At 48.9% G+C, this 22,161-nt stretch overlaps 1 protein-coding gene across 1 annotated transcript in view; it reads right to left on the bottom strand.

Moving 5' to 3' along the window:
• LOC139230189 (E3 ubiquitin-protein ligase TRIM39-like) overlaps positions 1–22,161 on the bottom strand; it is a 118,856-nt gene that overhangs the window by 95,124 nt on the left and 1,571 nt on the right. The window contains exon 2 of the mRNA XM_070862029.1: positions 2,908–2,997. Within this exon, the coding sequence (XP_070718130.1) occupies positions 2,908–2,997 (90 nt within the window). The remainder of the gene's footprint in view (positions 1–2,907; positions 2,998–22,161) is intronic.

The following is a 22,161-nucleotide window of genomic DNA, read 5'->3' as shown; positions in this document are numbered from 1 at the left end:
CTGGCACTGAGAATTGTGCCAATGCACTGAGCCATCTGGCGTTGCCCACATCAGAGATGGAGACGCCAGAACCTGCAGACCTACTGTTAATCATGGATGCTTTTGAAAGTGAAGAAACCGCTGTCACGACTCAACAAGTTAAGATCTGGACCAGCCAGGACCCGATATTATCGGTTGTGAAACATTGTATCTTTAGTGGTGATTGGTCTGCCATACCCAAGCAAATGGGTGATGAAACCAAACCTTACAACCGTCGCAAAGACGAACTATCCATTCAGTCAGATTGTTTACTGTGGGGTAATCGTTTTGTCATGCCTAAGAAAGGCAGAGAGAAATTTATACATGATCTACATAGCACTCATCCTGGTATTGTCATGATGAAAGCCATTGCCAGGTCTCATATCTGGTGGCCTGGAATTGACTCTGATCTGGAATCATGTGTGCATCAGTGCAACACTTGCACGCAGCTAAGTAAAGCACCAACGGAATCGCTGCTGAGTCTGTGGTCGTGGCCATCTAAACCATGGTCCAGGATCAACATCGACTTTGCAGGTCCCTTCATTGAAAAGATGTTTTTAGTTGTGGTGGATGCATATTCCAAGTGGATAGAGTGTATAATCATGTCATCCAGTACATCCACAGCTACCATTGAGAGTCTTCATGTCGAGTTTGCCACTCATGGTCTGTCCGACATTGTTGTAAGCGACAACGGACCTTGCTTCACTAGTCAGGAGTTTCAAGAGTTCATGAAACTCAATGGTATCAAACATGTGAGGTCAGCACCATTCAAACCCGCATCTAATGGTCAAGCAGAGCGTGCTGTCTAAACCATCAAGCAGAGTATGAAACGTGTAATTCAAGGTTCACTGCAGACTCGCTTGTCATGCATATTGCTTACTTATAGGACAAGACCCCACATGCTTACTGGGGTCCCCCCTGCTGAACGATTGATCAAAACCAAGCTCTCTCTTGTCCACCCTGACTTGAACGATCATTTGAATACAGACGTCAAAGATAGCAGTGGTATCATGATCGCGCTGCTGTGTTAAGCGACATTTCTGTTAACAATCCTGTGTATGTACTAAATTATGGTCGAGATAGCAAGTGGATCGCCGTTACTGTTAAGACCAAGGAGGGTAGCAGAATGTTTATCGTCAAGTTCAGGAATGGGCAAACATGCAGGAAACATGTTGATCAGATAAAGCTGCGGCACACGGATAAACCGGAACAGCCTGAGGAAGACACAATCAGTGACCAACCAACCTACCCTCAGTCATCAGAGGACTCCGCTGTCATCAATGAATCTGGACTTTCAATCCCTGACATGGTCAATGCCACTCCCATCAGATCGGCTACCCAGCCCCCAGTCAGAACAGACTCAAAACACTTGTCCAAGGCTGGAGTTGAACTGAGATGATCAACTCAGCAGCAGAAGTCCTGGACCGTTTCAATTTGTAAAATGACTGTAACTAATATTTCAAAGGGGGATATTGCCATGTATGTATGCTTGGGGTTACTAGCCACCAGGTGGTGCCACTATCAGAAGTCATTGGACTGTACGCACGTGTATGTGGCCCAGGTATAAAAGGCAAGCCATCATGTAATGTAATCACTTTGGGCCCTAATAAAGCAGAGCCAGGTTTGTACCTGTGTTAGTTTACAGTATTCAGTCTATCGAGTTATTACATACATAGCCTAGCTCTAATTTTAAGGTTATGCCTCTTTGTTCCGGACTCCCCCCAACCAGAGAAAATAATTTCTCACGATTGCCCCCATCAACTTCTTTAAACAACCTCAGTTGCAGAACACCACTTTCTACCTTTTGCCAGTTTGAGTAGCGACCCGTAACCCTTTACTCTCTGCTTTTTATAGCCAGCTTTGCTAGTCATTCTGCTCACTTAACCCCTGACTCCACATGCTCTGACCGGCTCTCTTGGCCAAGGTTTAAATGACGCTATCCTATTGACTTTAAATAGAGAGTAAACGCAGATTGGGTGACCGCTTTGCGGAACACCTCCGTTCAGTCCGTAAGCGTGACCCTGAGCTTCCGGTCGCCTGTCACTTTAATTCTCCACTCCACTCCCACTCTGACCTCTCCGTCCTCGGACTCTTACACTGTTCCAACGCAAGCTCGAGGAACAGCAGCTCAGCTTTCAATTCTGGACTCACCATAGAGTTCAACAATTTCAGGCCGTCATCTGCCCCTATTGTTTCAGGCGGCACCTGTAGAGGATGCTGCCATTCTCATTTACAACATTTAACCACCCCTGGCTTCCACCCTATAAGAACATAAGAAATAGGAGCAGGAGTAGGTCATTTGGCCCCTCGAGCCTGCTCCACCGTTCAATAAGATCATGGCTGATCATTATCTTAACTCCATCTACCCGCCTTGGTTCCATAATCCTTAATACTCCTACCCAGCATAAATCGTAGGCTGTCCCTTTTGCTCTTTCCCTGCCTCTGCACCTGTTTAAAAACCTGTGACATCTCCACCGTTTTCCACGAAGGGCCACAGGCCTGAAACATTAACTCTGTTTCTCTCTCTGCGAATGCTGCCTGGCCTGTTGAGCAGTGCAAGCATTTTCTGCTTTTATTTCCGATTCCAGCATCTGCAGTGTGTTGTAGTGTAATTGGGCGGGCTGTATAAACAGGCATCAGACTCAAAACCTACTTGGTGGAGTAGCACATAATGATACGAATTATAGTGCATTTCGCTGATCTGAAACGAGGTTACCTCGGACTTTAATTCTCCGCTCCACTCCCACCGCTTGCTCAGTAGCTGACCACACATTGCGTTGGTTGTCAAGGTCACTGCTAAATATTCTGGCTTGACCCCCTCCACTGCCCCTCCCCCCCATCCATTGCACAACCCCTCCCCCAGCATCGCCCCGCCCCATACCACCTCACCTTCAGGTCTATGAGGTTCATTTGCTCATTCCGTCCGGCATTTTCTTTTGCTTGAGTCTCCAGATATTCCAAAGTCTGCTGGAGTTTTTCCTGGAACACACAAAACCGAGGGAATTAAATGGGGAAGTGCGTGCCCGGAAGTTTCCCTCGGACCTGTCAGTCTGCTGGAGCACAGAACTATTTGAAGGGAGGCTGCAGGAGGGTATCAATATACTGGTCAGGTCGGCAGAACAGTGGCAAATTGGAAACCAAACCGGAGAAGTGTAAGATAATGCATTTGGGGAGGACGAAGAAGACAAGGGAATACACAATAAATGGGATGACACTGAAGTGTAGAGGAACAAAGAGACCTTGGAGTGCATGTCCACAGATCCCTGAAGGTAGCAGGACAGGTAGATAAGATGGTTAAGAAGGCATACGGAATACTTGCTTTTATTAGCCGAGGCAAAGAATACAAGAGCTGGTGAATTATGTTTGAGCTCTATAAAACACTAGCTAGGCCACAGCTAAAGTCCATGTCACAGGTGGGACAGATAGTCATTGAAGGAAAGGGTGGGTGGGGCTGGTTTGCCGCACGGTCTTTCCGCTGCCTGCGCTTGATTTCTGCATGCTCTCGGCGATGAGACTCGAGGTGCTCAGCGCCCTCCCGGATGCACTTCCTGCACCTACAGTGATCTTTGGCCAGGGACTCCCAGGTCTCAGTGGGGATGTTGCACTTTATCAGGGAGGCTTTGATGGTGTCTTTGTAACGTTTCTTCTGCCCACCTTTGGCTCATTTGCCGTGAAGGAGCTCAGAGTAGAGCGCTTGCTTTGTGAGTCTCGTGTCTGGCATGCAAACAATGTGGCCTGCCCAGCGGAGCTGATCAAGTGTGGTCAGTGCTTCAATGCTGGGGATGTTGGCTTGGTCGAGGACGCGAATGTTGGCGCGTCTGTCCTCCCAGGGGATTTGCAGGATCTTGGAGACATCGTTGGTGATATTTCTCCAGCGACTTGAGGTGTCTACTGTACATGGTCCATGTCTCTGAGCCATACAGGAGGCAGGTATTACTACAGCCCTGTAGACCATGAGCTTGGCGGCAGATTTGAGGGCCTGGTCTTCGAACACTCTTTTCCTCAGGCAGCCGAAGAAGACCACATTACAGGAAGGATGTGATTGCACTGGAGAAAGTACAGAGCAGATTGCCGGGAGTGGAGAATCTTAGCTATGAGGACAGATTGGATAGGCTGGGTTTGTTTTCTTTGGAACAGAGGAGGCTGAGGGGAGACCTTATTGAGGTGTATATAATTATGAGGGTCCCGGATAGAGTGGATAGGACCAACCTATTTCCCTTAGCAAAGGGGTCAATAACCAGGGTACATAGATTTCAAGTAATTGGTAGAAGGTTTAGAGGGGATTTGAGGAGAATTGCTTCACACAGAGGGTTGGTGGGGGTCTGGAACTCACTACCTGAAAGTGTGGTAGAGGCAGAAACCCTCACATTTAAAAAGTACCTGGATGTGCACTTGAAGTGCCGTAACCTACAGGGCTACAGATCTAGAGCTGAAAAGTGGGATTAGGCTGGATAGCTCTTTGTGGACTGGTGCGGACACGATGGGCCGAAATGGCCTCCTTCTGTGCTGTAAATGTCTATGATTCTATGAAAGGGGGGATGGGGGGGAAATGATTGGGGAATGTTGGAAATCCAAAGAAAGAATAGGAACTGCTGGGAAGTCACGGTGAATAGGTCAGCGTGTGAAAACAAGGCTTCTGTAGATTAAAAAATGGCTTGCATTGATAGGACACGGCATCTTCACGGCATCCCAAAGTGCTTTACAGCCAGTGAAGTACTTTTTGAATTGTAGTCACTGTTGTAATGTAGTAAATGCGGCAGCCATTTTGCGCACAGCAAGCTCCCACAAACAACAGACATTATGACCAGATAATCTGTTTTAGTTATGTTGGTTGAGGGATAAGTATTGGCCCCAGAACACTGGGAATAACTCCCCTGTTCTTCTTCGAAATAGCGGCCATGGGATCTTTTACATCCACCTGAAAGTGCAGATGGCGCCTCGGGTTTAACGTCTCATCCGAAAGACGGCATCTCCGACAGTGCAGCCACTCCCTCAGCACTGCACTGGGAGGGTCAGCCTAGATTTTGTGCACACGTCTCTCTGAAGTGGTACTTGACCCCACGACCTTCCGAATCGAGAGGCCAGAGTGCGACCCACTGAGACACAGCTGTCTCCAGCAGGAGGTGGAAGCCTAACATGTTCCTGCGGAAAGAAATTTCTCCCTCTTTTAACGGGAGTCGTTAACTCATTTATTTCAATTTGAGTAACGTCTCCTTTGAAAGAGTTGGGCAGAGAGACTCACACAAACACATCAAGGGGTTTGTTTCAGCCTGAGTCGCTGGGCCGAGTATCGGCTGGGTCTGGGGGAGCCGCCCATGTTACATCCTGCCTGACTTCAATGGAGGCTAGATTTGGGCAGGGTGTAATAGGGGCTTTCGCCCCGGCAGCTTAGGTTAAAATTACCCTCTCCCCACCCTTCCCCAATCCCCCACCCCCTTTATTGTTAACACTGCTGGCTCAGTAATTAAGTACACATTGTGGTAGATGGCTAAATATTCCAGCCCGTCCACCTTCAGGCACAATACAGTCCCCATCACCTTTAGTGCTTCCCTTGGTGTCAACGTGATTTGCCAGCTATATTCAGTGGATGGTGGAACAAAGAAAATGTCAGGGTGGTGTCCTGAGGAGAAGGTTAGGGTCTGGAGGGGAGGGGCGGGGTCATCGATGGAGGGGCAGGGTCCTCTGGGAAGGGGCGGGGTTCTCTGGGAAGTGGTGCGGGTCCTGACGGGCGGGTCGGGGTCCTAGCAATGAGTTTTACAGGGCGCTGGGGGCTGGAGGGGAGGGGCTGCGGTTGGATATTTGAATGAGGAATGCGGGCTGGTTAAACTGAGATGGTGCAAACAGCATCTGGAAAGGCCTGAAATAGTCAGCGCACTTAACATGGTTTAAGCGGCTCCTTTGTAATCGACGCCAATGGGAATGGCGAATGGTCAGAGCCACTGGCCAGATATAAGTGGCTATCCATAAGCAGGGTTGGTGTAAGTGGTGGGGACTGTATAGCACAGATTGTGCAGCTCAGAAATGGGCCATGCGGCCCAACAGGTCCGTGCCGGTGTTTATGCTCCACACGAGCCTCCTTCCACCCTTCTTCATATAACACTATCAACATATCCGTCTATTCCTTCCTTTCGCATGTAGTTATCCAGCTTTACCTTAAATCATCATCATAGGCAGTCTCTTGGAATCGAGGAAGACTTGCTTCCACTCTAACAGTGAGTTCTCAGGTGACTGTACAGTCCAATATGGGAATGACAGTCTCTGTCACAGGTGGAACAGACAGCGGTTGGAGGAAAGGGTGGGTGGGGAGTCTGGTTTGCCGCACGCTCCTTCCGCTGCCTGCGCTTGCTTTCTGCATGCTCTCGGCGATGAGACTCGAGGTGCTCAGCGCCCTCCCGGATGCTCTTCCTCCACTTGGGGTGGTCTTTGGCCAGGGTCTCCCAGGTGTTGGTGGGAATGTTGCATTTTATCAGGGAGGGTGTCCTTGAAACGTTTCCTCTGCCCACCTGGGGCTCGCTTGCCGTGCACGAGTTCCGAGTAGAGCACTTTCTTTGGGAGTCTCGTGTCGTGCATGCAGACGATGTGGCCCGCCCAGCAGAGCTGGTCGAGTGTGGTCAGTGCTTCGAGGCTGGGGATGTTGGCCTGGTCGAGGACGCTAACGTTGGTGTGTCTGTCCTCCCAGGGGATTTGCAGGATCTTGCTGAGACATCGTTGGTGGTATTTCTCCAGCGACTTGAGGTGCCTACTGTCCATGGTCCACGTCATCTGAAATGCATCGATGCTATTCGCCTCAACCACTCCACATGGTGTCAGGATCCACATTCTCACCACTCTCTCCGTAAAGAAGTTTCTCCTGAATTCTGATTGGATTTATTGGTGACTATCTCATATTGATGGCCCTTAGTTTTGGATTCTCCACAAGCAGAAACACGGGCCGAAACTGCCCCTTTCCTTCAGGCCTGTTACCACCGCAAATCGGCGGCCACGCCGCGGAGTGGAGAGGCCGCCGACTTTTACTGGAATGGCCGCTGCTGGCCCAATTGCCCTCCCGAGTTTTCCCAGCGGTGCCCCCCAGATCCCCCCCCCCCCCCATCGCTCCACTGCTGCTGACCCATGTTAAGTGCGCCATTACCCTGCGCACCGCCGATCTAACCCCCCCCCCGACGGCGACATTCCCCTCTGAAAATCTTGGGCCCGCCCGGCGGTGCCAAAACCCGCTTTTTCCCAGTGGTCCTGTGAGGCTGTGGCCTTCTGCAATGGCGGTGCGACTGCCCTTAAAAGGGGAGGATGCACTGCCGCTTCCGCCAACAGGCAGCCTGCCAACCCTCGAGTTTCGATCGCCTGGATGGGTCGGAGAGGAATTTTCCCAGATTTGTTTCTTCCTAAATTGGCCTGGGTTTTTGCCTCTCCCAGGAGGTCCCATGGCTCCGGTTGGGGTGGAGTGTAGAATGTTTCAGTATAAGGGGTGTCGCAGTTGTGGTGAGGCGGACAGGTCGGGCTTGAGGGATTTGTGGACCAGCACTCCAAGGTCCCTTTGTTCCTCTACACTATTAAGTGGCCTACCACCTAATGTGTATACTCTTTCCTGATTAGCCCTCCCAAAGTGCAACAGCCTCACACTTCTCTGAATTAAATTCCATTTCCCCCTACACCCCTACAGACACACACTCCCCCTGCTCCCCTACAGACACACACTCCCCCTGCACCCCGACAGACACACAATCCCACTGCACCCCGACAGACACACACTCCCCCTGCTCCCCTACAGACACACACTCCCCCTGCACCCCGACAGACACACAATCCCACTGCACCCCGACAGACACACACTCCCCCTGCTCCCCTACAGACACACACGCCCCCTGCTCCCCTACAGACACACACGCCCCCTGCTCCCCTACAGACACACACTCCCCCTGCTCCCCTACAGACACACACTCCCCCTGCTCCCCTACAGACACACATGCCCCCTGCTCCCCTACAGACACACACTCCCCCTGCTCCCCTACAGACACACACACCACTGCACCCCTACAGACACACACGCCCCCTGCTCCCCTACAGACACACACTCCCCCTGCTCCCCTACAGACACACACTCCCCCTGCACCCCTACAGACACACACTCCCCCTGCACCCCGACAATTATACACACACCCTGCACCTCTACAGATCAGCATTCCCCCTGCACCCGTAAAGACATAAGTTGACCATGCATCCTTGCATTTAAACACTCCCCTTGCACCCCAACAGACAAACAGAAGGTTGTGGATTCAAGGCTCACTTCAGAGACTTGAGCCCATCGTTGAGAGGTCGGCGAGGCGGGAGGTCGGCGGGCAAGTGAGTTCCGCGAGTCGGTTGGCCCTGTGAGGTCGGTGAGTCGGTGAGTTGGTTGGCCCTGTGAGTTCCGCGAGTCGGTAGGCCCTGTGAGGTCGGTGAGCTGGTTGGCCCTGTGAGGTCGGTGAGTTGGTTGGCCCTGTGAGGTCGGTGAGTTGGTTGGCCCTGTGAGGTCGGTGAGTTGGTTGGCCCTGTGAGTTCCGCGAGTCGGTAGGCCCTGTGAGGTCGGTGAGTTGGTAGGCCCTGTGAGGTCGGTGGGCCCTGTGAGGTCGGTGAGTTGGTTGGCCCTGTGAGGTCGGTGAGTTGGTTGGCCCTGTGAGGTCAGTGAGTTGGTTGGCCCTGCGAGGTCGGTGAGTCGGTTGGCCCTGCGAGGTCGGTGAGTCGGTGAGTTGGTTGGCCCTGTGAGTTCCGCGAGTCGGTAGGCCCTGTGAGGTCGGTGAGTTGGTAGGCCCTGTGAGGTCGGTGAGTCGGTTGGCCCTGTGAGGTCGGTGAGTCGGTTGGCCCTGTGAGGTCGGTGAGTTGGTTGGCCCTGTGAGTTCCGCGAGTCGGTAGGCCCTGTGAGGTCGGTGAGTTGGTTGGCCCTGTGAGGTCGGTGAGTCGGTGAGTTGGTTGGCCCTGTGAGTTCCGCGAGTCGGTAGGCCCTGTGAGGTCGGTGAGTTGGTTGGCCCTGTGAGGTCGGTGAGTCGGTGAGTTGGTTGGCCCTGTGAGTTCCGCGAGTCGGTAGGCCCTGTGAGGTCGGTGAGTCGGTAGGCCTTGTGAGGTCGGTGAGTCGGTGAGTCGGTAGGCCCTGTGAGGTCGGTGAGTCGGTTGGCCCTGTGAGTTCCGCGAGTCGGTAGGCCCTGTGAGATCGGTGAGTCGGTAGGCCCTGTGAGGTCGGTGAGTCGGTTGGCCCTGTGAGGTCGGTGAGTCGGTTGGCCCTGTGAGGTCGGTGAGTCGGTTGGCCCTGTGAGGTCGGTGAGTCGGTAGGCCCTGTGAGGTCGGTGAGTCGGTAGGCCCTGTGAGGTCGGTGAGTCGGTAGGCCCTGTGAGTTCCGCGAGTCGGTAGGCCCTGTGAGGTCAGTGAGTCGGTTGGCCCTGTGAGGTCGGTGAGTCGGTAGGCCCTGTGAGTTCCGCGAGTCGGTAGGCCCTGTGAGGTCAGTGAGTCGGTTGGCCCTGTGAGGTCGGTGAGTCGGTTGGCCCTGTGAGGTCGGTGAGTTGGTTGGCCCTGTGAGTTCCGCGAGTCGGTAGGCCCTGTGAGGTCGGTGGGCCCTGTGAGGTCAGTGAGTCGGTTGGCCCTGTGAGGTCGGTGAGTTGATTGGCCCTGTGAGGTCGGTGAGTCGGTTGGCCCTGTGAGGTCGGTGAGTCGGTAGGCCCTGTGAGTTCCGCGAGTCGGTAGGCCCTGTGAGGTCGGTGGGCCCTGTGAGGTCGGTGAGTTGGTTGGCCCTGTGAGGTCGGTGAGTCGGTTGGCCCTGTGAGTTCCGCGAGTCGGTAGGCCCTGTGAGGTCGGTGAGTCGGTAGGCCCTGTGAGGTCGGTGAGTCGGTAGGCCCTGTGAGGTCGGTGAGTCGGTAGGCCCTGTGAGGTCGGTGAGTCGGTAGGCCCTGTGAGGTCGGTGAGTCGGTAGGCCCTGTGAGGTCGGTGAGTCGGTTGGCCCTGTGAGGTCGGTGAGTCGGTTGGCCCTGTGAGGTCGGTGAGTCGGTTGGCCCTGTGAGTTCCGCGAGTCGGTAGGCCCTGTGAGGTCGGTGGGCCCTGTGAGTTCCGCGAGTCGGTAGGCCCTGTGAGGTCGGTGGGCCCTGTGAGGTCGGTGAGTTGGTAGGCCCTGTGAGGTCGGTGGGCCCTGTGAGGTCGGTGAGTTGGTAGGCCCTGTGAGTTCGACGAGTCGGGAGTTCGGAGGCCGAGAGATCAGGAGGCCACAGAGGTCGGTGAGTTCGGGAGGCCACAGAGGTTGATGAGGTGAGTTGTTAAGTAGCTCTCTTTTCTCTATTTCTTTTTAAGTAGATTTTAAACTAGATAAGGCTAATTAGAGGGACGGCAGTGTGGCTCAGTCCCATAGAGTGCACATCTTGCAATCTGTGGGAAGTCCTGGTTGCTTCACACAGCCTCGGCAACCTTGTGTGCAGGAGGTGTCTCCAGCTTCAACTGCTCGAGCTCCGTGTTTTGGAACTGGAGCAGTGGGTGGAGTCAATACGGTGCATGTGTGAGGCTGAGAACTACGTGGATAGCAGGTTTCAGGAGGTGGTCACCCCGCAGCTTAAAGGCATGCAGGTCGAGGGGAAGTGGGTGACCACCAGACGTAGTAATTGTGCCGTGCAGGTAGCACAGGAGTCCCCCCGTGAGTCTATCTCGGTTTCAAAACAATATTCAATTGTGAGTATCAGTAAGGACGATGGTGCCTCTGGGGAGTGCAGCCAGAGCCAATTCCAAGGCACCACGGGTGGCTCAGCTGCACAGAGAGGAGGGACGAAGAAGAAAAGAGCCCTAGTGATAGGGGATTCAGTGGTTAGGGGAACAGACAGGCGTTTCTGCGGCCGTAGACGTGACTCCCGAATGGTTTTGTGCCTCCCTGGTGTCAGGTTCAAGGATGTCACAGAGCGGACACAAGACATCCTGGGGGCAGGGGGGAGTGGGGGGGCGGAGGGTAAACAGCTAGAGGTCGTGGTCCATATCGGGACCACCGACATAGGTAAAATGAGGGATGAGGTCCTACAGGAAGAATTCAGGGAGCTAGGAAGAAAATTTAAGGGTAGGACCTCAAAGGTAATAATCTCCAGGTTACTACCGGTACCACGTGCTAATGAGTATAAGAATAGAAGTATAGAGAGGATGAACACATGGCTGGAAAGTTGGTGTAGGAGGGAGGGCTTTAAATTCTTGAGGCATTGGGACCGCTTTTGGGGGAGATGGGACCTGTACAAGCCGGACGGGTTGCACCTCAACAGTGCCGGGACCAATATCCTCGCGGGGAGTTTTGCTAGTGCTGTTAGGGAGAGTTTAAACTAGCTTGGCAGGGGGATGGGAACCTGAGAACGAATTCAAAAGGGAAGGAAGTAAAGCAGAAATTGGATAGCAAGAATCTAGAAAGCAAATCTGTAAGACAGAGGTAACAGGGCTTAGTATGTAGTAAGCAAGGAGGTCTTCCTGTGCTGAATGGTATACACTTTAATGCAAGGAGTATAGCGAATAAGGCGGATGAGCACAGGTAGTCACTTGGGAGTATGACATTATAGCCATTACAGAGACATGGCTGAAAGAGGGGTAGGTTTGACAGATCAGTATTCCTGGCTACAGGATTTTTAGACAAGATAGAGAGGGGGGTAAAAAGGGAGGGGGATTCACGGCACTGATTAAAGAAACTATTAAGCGGTGAGGAGGGATGATATGTTAGAGGGATCATCAAATGAGGCCATATGGGTCGAATTGAAAATAGAAAAGGGGCGATCACACTGCTGGGTGTGTATTATCGACCCCGAAACAGTGGGAGGGAGATAGAGGAGCAAATATGAAGGCAAATTGCTGTGAAGTCCAAAAACCATAGGGTAGTAATAGTAGGGGATTTTAACTATTCAAATATTGATTGGGACAAATTTAGTGTGAAGGGTATAGAGGGTGCGGAATTTTTGAAATGCATTCAGAGAACTTTTTTAGTCAGTATGTAGCAAGCCCAACACGAAAGGGGGCAGTCTTGGATTTAGTTTTGGGGAAAGAAGCTGGGCAGGTTGAAGGGGTATTAGTGGGAGAGCACTTGGGTGCCAGTGACCGTAATTCAGTCAGATTCAAGTTGGTTATGGATAAGGACAAGAATAGGCCTGGAATAAAAGTTACGAATTGGAGAAAAGCTAATTTTGCTAAGTTAAGGAATGATTTGGCCATCGTGAACTGGAAACAGCTACTTGTGGGTAAATCAGTGTCAGAACAGTGGGAGGCATTTAAAAGGAGGCGATCCGGAAGGCTCAGGCCAAACATGTGCCCTTAAAGAAAAAGGCTGGGAAAAATAATTCTGGAGCCCCCCGGATGTCAAGGGACTTACAGGGGAGGATTAAGAAAAAAAGGAACGCTTATGTTATATACCAACAGCTAAATACTATAGAATTTTTAGAGGAATATAGAAAGTTAAGTGGCAAAATTAAAAAGGATATGAGGACTGCTAAGAGAAAGCACAAGAAATTCTTTGCCAGTAAAATTAAGGAAAACCCTAAGATGTTCTATCAATATATTAAGAGTAAGAGGGTAACTAAAAAAAGGGTAGGGCCTATTAGAGAAAATGAAGGCAATCTTTGTGTGGAGGCGGAAGATGTTGGGAGGGTTCTTAACGAATAATTTGCATCTGTTTTCAGAAAGGAAATGGGCAATGCAGATACTGCTATCGAGGAGGGGTTTGATATTCTGGATGAAATAAATATAGTGAGAGAGGAAGTATTAAGGTTAAGGGGTTTAGCAGCTTTGAAAATTGATTAAGTCCCCAGGCCCAGATGAAATGTATCCCAGGCTGTTGAGCGAAGTAAAAGAGGAAATAGCAGAGGCCTTGACCATCATTTTCCAGTCCTCTTTGGATCTGGGCATGGTGCCGGAGGATTGGAGGACTGCTAATGTAGTACCATTGTTTAAGAAGGGAGAAAGGGATAGGCCGAGTAATTACAGGCCTGTCAGCCTAACCTCAGTGGTGGGAAAATTATTGGGAAAAATCCTGAAAGACAGGATAAATCTACATTTGGAAAGGCAAGGATTAATTAGGGACAGTCATCACGGATTTGTTAAGGCAAGATCGTGTTTGACAAACCAGATTGAATTTTTTGAGGAGGTAACCAAGAGGGTCGATGAGGGTAGTGCATAGTATATAGGGACTTTAGCAAGGCTTTTGATAAGGTCCCACATGGTAGACTGGTCATGAAGGTTAAAGCCCATGGGATACAGGGCAAAGTGGCAAGTTGGTTCTACTTGCACTTTGGGAGGGCTAATAAGGAAAGGGTATACACATTAAGCGGTAGGCCACTTAATAATGTAGATGAATAAAGGGACACAGAACTCTTTTGGGAGACTTTTAACATCAAGCTTATATTTTATCAGTGTGCTCTCTCAGCCAAAGCTCCTCAAATGAATTGGAAGAGAATGATTGTCCAGATGTATCCTTGTCAAGGCTGGGATTAGTTGCAGTGGAAGTGTTAGCCACACCCACAATTAAGATTGCAGTTAGCAGAGGATGGTTTCGATTTATCGACCTCTGGGTTATGGGCCCAGCACGCTTCCACTGCGCCACTCTGCTGCTGGTTAAAGGGACACAGATCCCTGAAAATAGCAGGCCAGCTGGATAAGGTGATTAAGAAGGCATACGGAATGCTTGCCTTTATTGGCCGAGGCATAGAATATAATAGCAGGGTGGTTATGCTTAAATTGTATAATATTTTGGTTAGCCTACAAGCTGGAGTATTGCGTGCAGTTCTGGTCGCCGTATTATCGGAAGGATGTGATTGCACTCGAGAGGGTGCAGAGATTTATTAGGATGCTGGAGAACCTTAGTTATGAGGACAGATTGGGTAGTCTGGGTTTGTTCTCATTGGAACAGAGGAGGTCGAGAGGAGACCTCATTGAGGTGTACAAAATATTGAGGGGCCTGGACACAATGGATAATAAGGGCTTATTTCCATTGGTGGAGGGGTCTATATGAGGGGGCATAGTTTTAAGGTGGTTGGTGGAAGGTTTAGAGGGGATTTGAGGGGGGGGGGGCTTCTTTATGCAGAGGGTTGTGGGGATCTGGAACTCGCTGCCTGGAAGAGTGGTGGATGCAGAAACCCCCACCACTTTTAAGAAATGGTTGGATGAGCACTTAAAGTGCAGTAACCTGCAGGGTGATGGACCTAGAGCTGGTCATTGGAATTAGACTGGATGACCTTTTGTTGGATGGAGCAGATATAATGATAAATATTGCAGGGAATAGAATACAGCCAGGGTGATCTCCTGGACTAGTTTCGATCGCTGGATGGGTTGGAGAGGAATTTTCCAAGATTTTTTCTCCCTAGATTGGCCTGGGTTTTTCTCTGGTTTTTGCCTCTCCCAGGAGATCACATGGCTCCGGTTGGGGTGGAGCGTAGAATGTTTTAGTATAAGGGGTGTCGCAGTTGCGTGATGCGGACTGGTTGGGCTGGGTGCTCTTTGCCTTTCCGTCATTGTTCATTGTTCATATGTAACCTTTAGGGCTGCTGACCAAGGGCAGTGTGGCTCATTGTCGGCCATGATGGGTCGAAATGGCCACCTTCTGCGCGGTAAATTTCTATGTTTCTATGTTTATAAATACTCCCGCAGCACTTCTACAGTCAAACACTCCCCCTGCACTGCTACATATACAAACTCCCCCTGCACACCTACAGACACACTCCCCCTGCACACCTACAGACACATACTCCCCCTGCACTGCTACAGACACATACTCCCCCTGCACTGCTACATATACACACTCCCCCTGCACACCTACATATACACACTCCCCCTGCACACCTACATATACACACACCCCCTGCACACCTACATATACACACTCCCCCTGCACACCTACATATACACACTCCCCCTGCACACCTACATATACACACTCCCCCTGCACACCTACATATACACACTCCCCCTGCACACCTACATATACACACTCCCCCTGCACACCTACATATACACACTCCCCCTGCACACCTACATATACACACTCCCCCTGCACACCTACAGACACACTCCCCCTGCACCCCTGCAGACACACACTCCCCCTGCACGTTGTTGTAGGAGGTAGGCACCTTTAGAATATACCAGAATACTAGGCATTAGGCACCTGCTAGATATATCAAAACTCACAAAAGCTTAAAATGGACACACACATAAAATGGCTGCCCAGGCATGATGGGAAATCAGGTAGTCAAGCTGTGAACTGTTGAACGTTCAATGACCAAGCAATAACCCTGTGAGGCCCACTGTAGGAATGCCTGGGATGCGGGAAGACAGAGATAAGAAGGAAACCATCTCCTGTGAACAAGGTCATAAACCAATTCATTCCCCAGGAAGAAAGATAAGAGGGAAACCATCTCCTGTAAACAAGGTTATAAACCAATTATTTCTCCCAGATGAAAGAACTAGGGAGAGAACCTATAAAGTCATCGATCAGCCCAAGCTGACAATAACCGAACATACGGTTCCCTGTAACTAGGGGAATTCTATTGGGTTAAAAGAACCTATATGTAATCTATAATCGTTGTGATTGGCTTGTGTCCAGCCGTGATGGGCTGTGTAGCTGCAGTAAACTGTTTTGTAACTGTTGTGAAACATATAAAGGTGCATGTAACCCTTTGTTCTGTGGAGAGAAACCTGGATACGGTCCTGAGTGTTTCCTCCCCGCTGAGCGTAATAAAAGCTGCATCAGCATTGGAACCGACTCTGAGTGTTGAGTGATTCTTCTGAGAAAACACTAACGCTAACAATGGCGTAGTCGGCAGGATTTCCCGGAGTCGCTGGACGCCCTTGGAAAAAACCCGGGTGAGTATAAAAAACAATTTTTAAGTATAAAGGGTGCGGAAGGTGGAAGCTGGTTGATCGACATGAGGAGACGGTCTAATATCTCAAACGCCTAGCCTGAGCCTGAATTAAGAGGACTTTTGTCCCACGTGACGGCCAGGAACCAATTAGGCGTAGGGAACACACTTAGACCGTGGGATCGTGATACCGAGAGACATCTTCCAGACCCAGTAGTGTAATTTGAAATACCCCGGGGTAGAACCAAGCGGTGTACAGCGGCTAACGGAATCCAAACCTGTGAACAGGGTCGGACCAACGGGCTGAGCGGTGGTAGGTAGTCGTTAAGGATACGTAGAGCACTGCGGGAATTGCTTAAACGCGTTTTTAAGAATTGTATAAGTTTGTGTAACAGCAGAACTTGTGACCTGACAGTAGCCAAGAGACAGTTTACTACAAGTCGCGCTAGAAAGAAAGCGGACCTCAGAGTAGATTCCTAACGGTACTAGTCCTACCCAGGAATGGCCATGAAAACAAGTAAACTCGAGTGGGGACCAGAAGGGTCGCTTACCCGCCACCTGGCGGAAAAACAAAAGAAGCTAATTGAAAAAATGATTAAAGCAGGGTGGAATCCTCAGGAATTAGTTATGTGAGGAATTATTTAGATAAAACTACGAATTCCCTGAAAGGTCATGGATCCAAAAATAGAGCCGGCCAAAACAAGAAGAGAGACTGTTGTAAATGTCTGATCGTTGAGTGAGAAGTGTCTGTGTGATTTTTGACTGCAGAATGAATTTTTTTATGTTTTCATGTTCCGAAAGCCTGGTTGGAAGAGGAATGCAAGTGTCTGTTTATTTTAGAAACAGAGTGAAAGTCTTTTTTTAACCCTTTGTAATGTTGTCCTGTATGTGGGAAGTTTTAAGACATTTAAGTTAGAAACGCAGGTGTGGATTTATTCGGATGATAAGTTACGGAGCTAGGAAAATAAACAAATAAAGAATAGGTTTGTTGAGCAAAATATTTATTTGACATGCTCACTTACTTGCCGAAAGAAAACATGCAATGATTGATTGGGTTGAAAGACATAAATTTAGTCTCGGAATGAGATAAAGAATGCTTTAAAAAAAAAGAGCTTCTAAAAAAAAAGTTTTAAATAAAGATTGAAATTAAAAAGTTTGAATTGGGATTTTGAGATATTCAGAGAAGGCACAGGAAATACTGAGGTGGATTTAAAAAAAAAAGAAAAAGATTAAATTAAATCTGATCAGGTCAAACTCCTGGGCAAGTGGCGAGCTATCTGCGAAGGTGTAAAAGGAACTTTTGGAAAATGTTAAAAAACAGCAAGCTTTAGTAACGACTTTGAAACTGGAGCATTTTGAGATAACGAAAGGCAGCACTCAAACTCTCAAAGCTGGACTCCATTCCAGTTATGGAGAAAAAGAAAAAGATAAAGACGCCACTTTGAAAGTAAACAAATGATTTTAAATTAACAACTTTATGGAGTTACGAACCCTCCGTGTAAAATACAAAACCTAATTTGAAGAAAGGAAAAAAAGATGTAACGGACTAAATGGAAAAAGACATAACTTACTAAATACTAGTTGATGTTTGCTGTGAAAAAGATATTGGTTTAATTAGAAGAGAAAAAAAAATTGGAATAAGTAAAAAACACTCTACATGGATTCGAATTTTCAATTATGAAAAAGTTTCAATGCAGTTTGAAAAGATTTCCAAAATGGACAGTGTTTATCAAAAATGTCCCGAACAGTCTAAACAAGCAGGAGGGTTTTGAAGATAACGAGGAGAAAGAGAGAAATAAAAAAAACAGAATTGAATTTCAGTAAACAAAATTGCTATTGTATGTGTGGTCTTGTTTTAAAACAATTTAAAAAAAAAAATTCTTTGGCAAGTACTTGAATTAGAAGTTAAGAAAACATTGGAGTTTACTCTAATGATTTATGCTGTTTTTAACGGATTCCTAATTTCGAAGCCAGTTTTGAAGGCACAAAGACTTTTTTTTCAGACATCAGGTCTTCTTACAAACCTGGAAAGGAGTTAACCCTTTCCATTGACAGCCGTTTTATACTGAACATTATTAATTTGGATTTCTTAATAGGAAAAAAAAAGACTCACCTAACAGAGGAAACAAAAATAAAAACAGAACTAGCTTATGTAATAATACTTGCCTGATACAATAAAGAAATAGATATTCAAGAAAACAAATTGAAGAGTTAAAAGCTAAGATAAACAGGCTGGAAGAGATAACAGGACTAGACGGATAGTGCAGTGCGCAGCCATAGCACCATCACCTCTGGCAATAGAGCCAATGTACCCCACGGTGGGTAGGTGTAGTCCACAAACTCAACCTAACGGTAAAGCAGACAGCGATGTTTGGAGGAATAGCTTTGGCCTTGGTCATAGGAGTTTGAGTAATATTTAAGTGGGTAAAGACACGGGCGCACGCCCTACAGATTCAGCTCGAAATGGTTCGATTATAACCTTGTGCTTCTGATTTTGCAGGGTGACAGGGACACTCGTAGAGCAAAAAACTTAACCCCTGGTGACGACCAGGCCGTCTGTTTAAAATTACAGATAATACTTACCGGAATGGGAATACGAACGGCGCTACTCGTAATATGGATAGCCCTGCGACATGCACGTACCCTGGGCAACACCGACGGACAGCAGAGCACGCTGGAAATAAACAACTACATGAACTATGGAGTCTTGTTTAATTTAACGGACGGAATGTGCATCCCAGCAGCCAAAGACTGGAGCAAGGACAGGACTTATTTTAATGCATGGTTACAAGTGAATCCTAATAAGAATCCTAATAAGAATAAGAGTATGTGTACAGTGCTCCACGGGTATAAGGAGCAGATGCATCAAACGGAGGGATGTCAAAGGGCCTGATGAATGTACTTTCGGCATAATTTGCGCGCCTCCGGGACAATCCCAGCAATCAGTCATCCGCAAGAAGGGAATGGGGCTGTGTGGGTATTACGAGGAGGCGGGGGCGGCTGCAATATCATTGTATGTATGTTTCTCACCCCCTCCGACACCGCGCCCCATAAGAATCACTACATTGCCCGAGGAACTGCCTTGCCCCATAACTACGAAGGGACCAGAGAATGGGATTGTAATGTACAGCGAGGGGGAACTGTTGTATGATAATGTTAGACATGAAATTGTGCCTGTTCTGATCAATATTTCAGGCATCCAGATGCTGGAATACTGTACAGAACAGTCAAGGAAGATGTACAATGTATTAAGTAAAGTTGTAATGCAGCAGGCTGCCGATGCAATGGGTGCCAGTAGGTTCCGGGGACAGGGGTTAGCTCCCAGGATGAAGAGGGAAATAGTTAATGATGTTGCTACCGTTTTCAATACAGGGACCTCCGTAGTGAACTCGATAGACATACAAGGATTAAATGAGAGGGTGGAACAGCTTAGAGGGGTGATGAAGGGGTTATTGGAGAGGGTGGAGCAAAACCAGGAAGACCAAGCCAACCTAGGAAAGGAGGGTGCCAAAATCCAGCTGGATGGCATCTCAGTCCTGGAAGCTCACGCCAGAACCATCAATCACCTCATTGATAGAGAACAGGAAGATTTAGCTCAGTTGGCTAACCAAAGGGGGACACTGGATAATTGTACTCTGAAGGGACTGACCAGAGTATACCCAGCAATTCCAGATTGCCAGATGGGTAGGACTACCGGAATAGGGACAGTCCTGATGATCCCTATAGTCACGCCGGACTCAGGGCCGTTCCCATCTATACCAACGAGAGAATATCGGAATAATACGGGAAAATGTCTCCATACGCTACTACCTGACCACCACCTCTGCCGTTCGTCGAAACAACATACTTACTGGGATTTCCCTAGCAGATTGCAAGCAAAAGGGGGAAATCACAGTATGTCCTCACCCGGTGGGCAGAGGGGAGCGAGACGAGTGCGGGTTTAACCGAACCGACGGGTGTGTACTAGAAATAGTGCCCGCACACATGCACTTCGCGAGGGCAGGCTACGGAGGGAGGGGAAGATACTGCGTCTCTACCACAGAGCGTTCATACCGGTATAATGACCTGCAGTGCCCTATACCGCAGCCAAACTTTTGCTTTACACCACTACGACCTGTCGCGATCGGGCAAGCGCATATCACCCAGGTTAGGCGCCGGAAGTCCGAAGTTATCGAGGTAACCGATCAGCTCCATGATCATTTACAGGATTATGACGAGCCAGAGCAGGTCCCTATCCCACATCTCACCGAAGTATTACGAGAGTTGAGGCTCAGAGTGGGTCAATCTGTAAAACTATATCACCAACTGCAAACTAAAATCAAAGTACTGGAAGAAGATACCGAGGTAGACTTACAAAGTCAGAGTTGGTGGAGAAAGGTCTGGGACTGGGGAATAAATGTGAACATCCACCCATGGATTCGAATAATTTCACATATACTGGTCGGGATACAATTGATCTTAGCAATAACATGGGGCGTAATGGCCTGCCAGGCATGCAGACACCACGCACAACGAAGACGGACAAATCACCGTTCCCCGGATACTAAACAAGCCTGTTTTATAAGGGGGCAGGAGGATTTGGCCTTTGTCAATTCGATTTAAGCAACCAGGACTCCTGAAACCGCGTGACTGGCCAGCACGTTGAGGCAGGGAGTACCGGGCCGTGCACAAAATCTAATAAAGGTCGAATGGTCGGTTAAAAGGGGACTAGGACTAGTCCCTTTACCGAAAGGGGGAGTTGTTGTAGGAGGTAGGCACCTTTAGAATATACCAGAATACTAGGCATTAGGCACCTGCTAGATATATCAAAACTCACATAAGCTTAAAATGGACACACACATAAAATGGCTGCCCAGGCATGATGGGAAATCAGGTAGTCAAGCTGTGAACTGTTGAACGTTCAATGACCAAGCAATAACCCTGTGAGGCCCACTGTAGGAATGCCTGGGATGCGGGAAGACAGATAAGAAGGAAACCATCTCCTGTGAACAAGGTCATAAACCAATTAATTCCCCAGGAAGAAAGATAAGAGGGAAACCATCTCCTGTAAACAAGGTTATAAACCAATTATTTCTCCCAGATGAAAGAACTAGGGAGAGAACCTATAAAGTCATCGATCAGCCCAAGCTGACAAGAACCGAACATATGGTTCCCTGGATACTAGGGGAATTCTATTGGGTTAAAAGAACCTATATGTAATCTATAATCGTTGTGATTGGCTTGTGTCCAGCCGTGATGGGCTATGTAGCTGTAGTAAACTGTTTTATAACTGTTGTGAAACATATAAAAGGTGCATGTAACCCTTTGTTCTGTGGAGAGAAACCTGGATACGGTCCTGAGTGTTTCCTCCCCGCTGAGCGTAATAAAAGCTGCATCAGCATTGGAACCGACTCTGAGTGTTGAGTGATTCTTCTGAGAAAACACTAACGCTAACAACCCCTACAGACACACACTCCCCCTGCACCCCTACAGACACACACTCCCCCTGCACCCCTGCAGACACACACTCCCCCTGCACCCCTGCAGACACACACTCCCCCTGCACAGCTACAGACACACTCCCCCTGCACTGCTACATATACACACTCCCCCTGCACACCTACAGACACACACTCCCCCTGCACCCCGACAGAAACACACTCCCCCTGCATCCCGACAGAAACACACTCCCCCTGCACCCCGACAGAAACACACTCCCCCTGCACCCCGACAGAAACACACTCCCCCTGCACCCCGACAGAAACACACTCCTCCTGCACCCCGACAGAAACACACTCCTCCTGCACCCCGACAGAAACACACTCCTCCTGCACCCCGACAGAAACACACTCCCCCTGCACCCCGACAGAGAATCACATGCCGCATACACCCCCAGAGATACACACTCCCCCTCCCCACCCACAGACACACACTCCCTTTGCACCCCCCTCTGCCTCCCCAGAGATATACACGCCCCTTGCATCCCATTGTTTTTAAACCTATCTTCTGTTGTTCATTTGAATAGTAAAGGATTCAGTCTGATTATTATAATTACTTTATTGTCCCTACTTTAACATTTAAAAAACAATCTAAATGTGGAGTATAATTTTTTCCGAGTAGAACGCAATTTACAAGGTGAGTTTATTCATCAGTTCTGGATGTAGGCTTGTGCTCAACTTGGTTTCTCTCTTGTCTCTAAACTGAACACAAAGTGCTTCTTTTTTATACACTTCTCTTTGTTAAACTGGAAGTGGTCTGGTCTTATTTGGTAGTCTCCGGTCAGATGCACCGTCATTCACACGAATCTTACGCAGACATGTTTGCGTTTCTCGTCCATCCACATCCCCTT

Source organism: Pristiophorus japonicus, chromosome 19, assembly GCF_044704955.1.
Source record: "Pristiophorus japonicus isolate sPriJap1 chromosome 19, sPriJap1.hap1, whole genome shotgun sequence".
NCBI lineage: Eukaryota > Metazoa > Chordata > Chondrichthyes > Pristiophoridae > Pristiophorus > Pristiophorus japonicus.
Note: the sequence above shows the minus strand (reverse complement) of the source record. Positions and strands in the feature narration are given on the sequence as shown.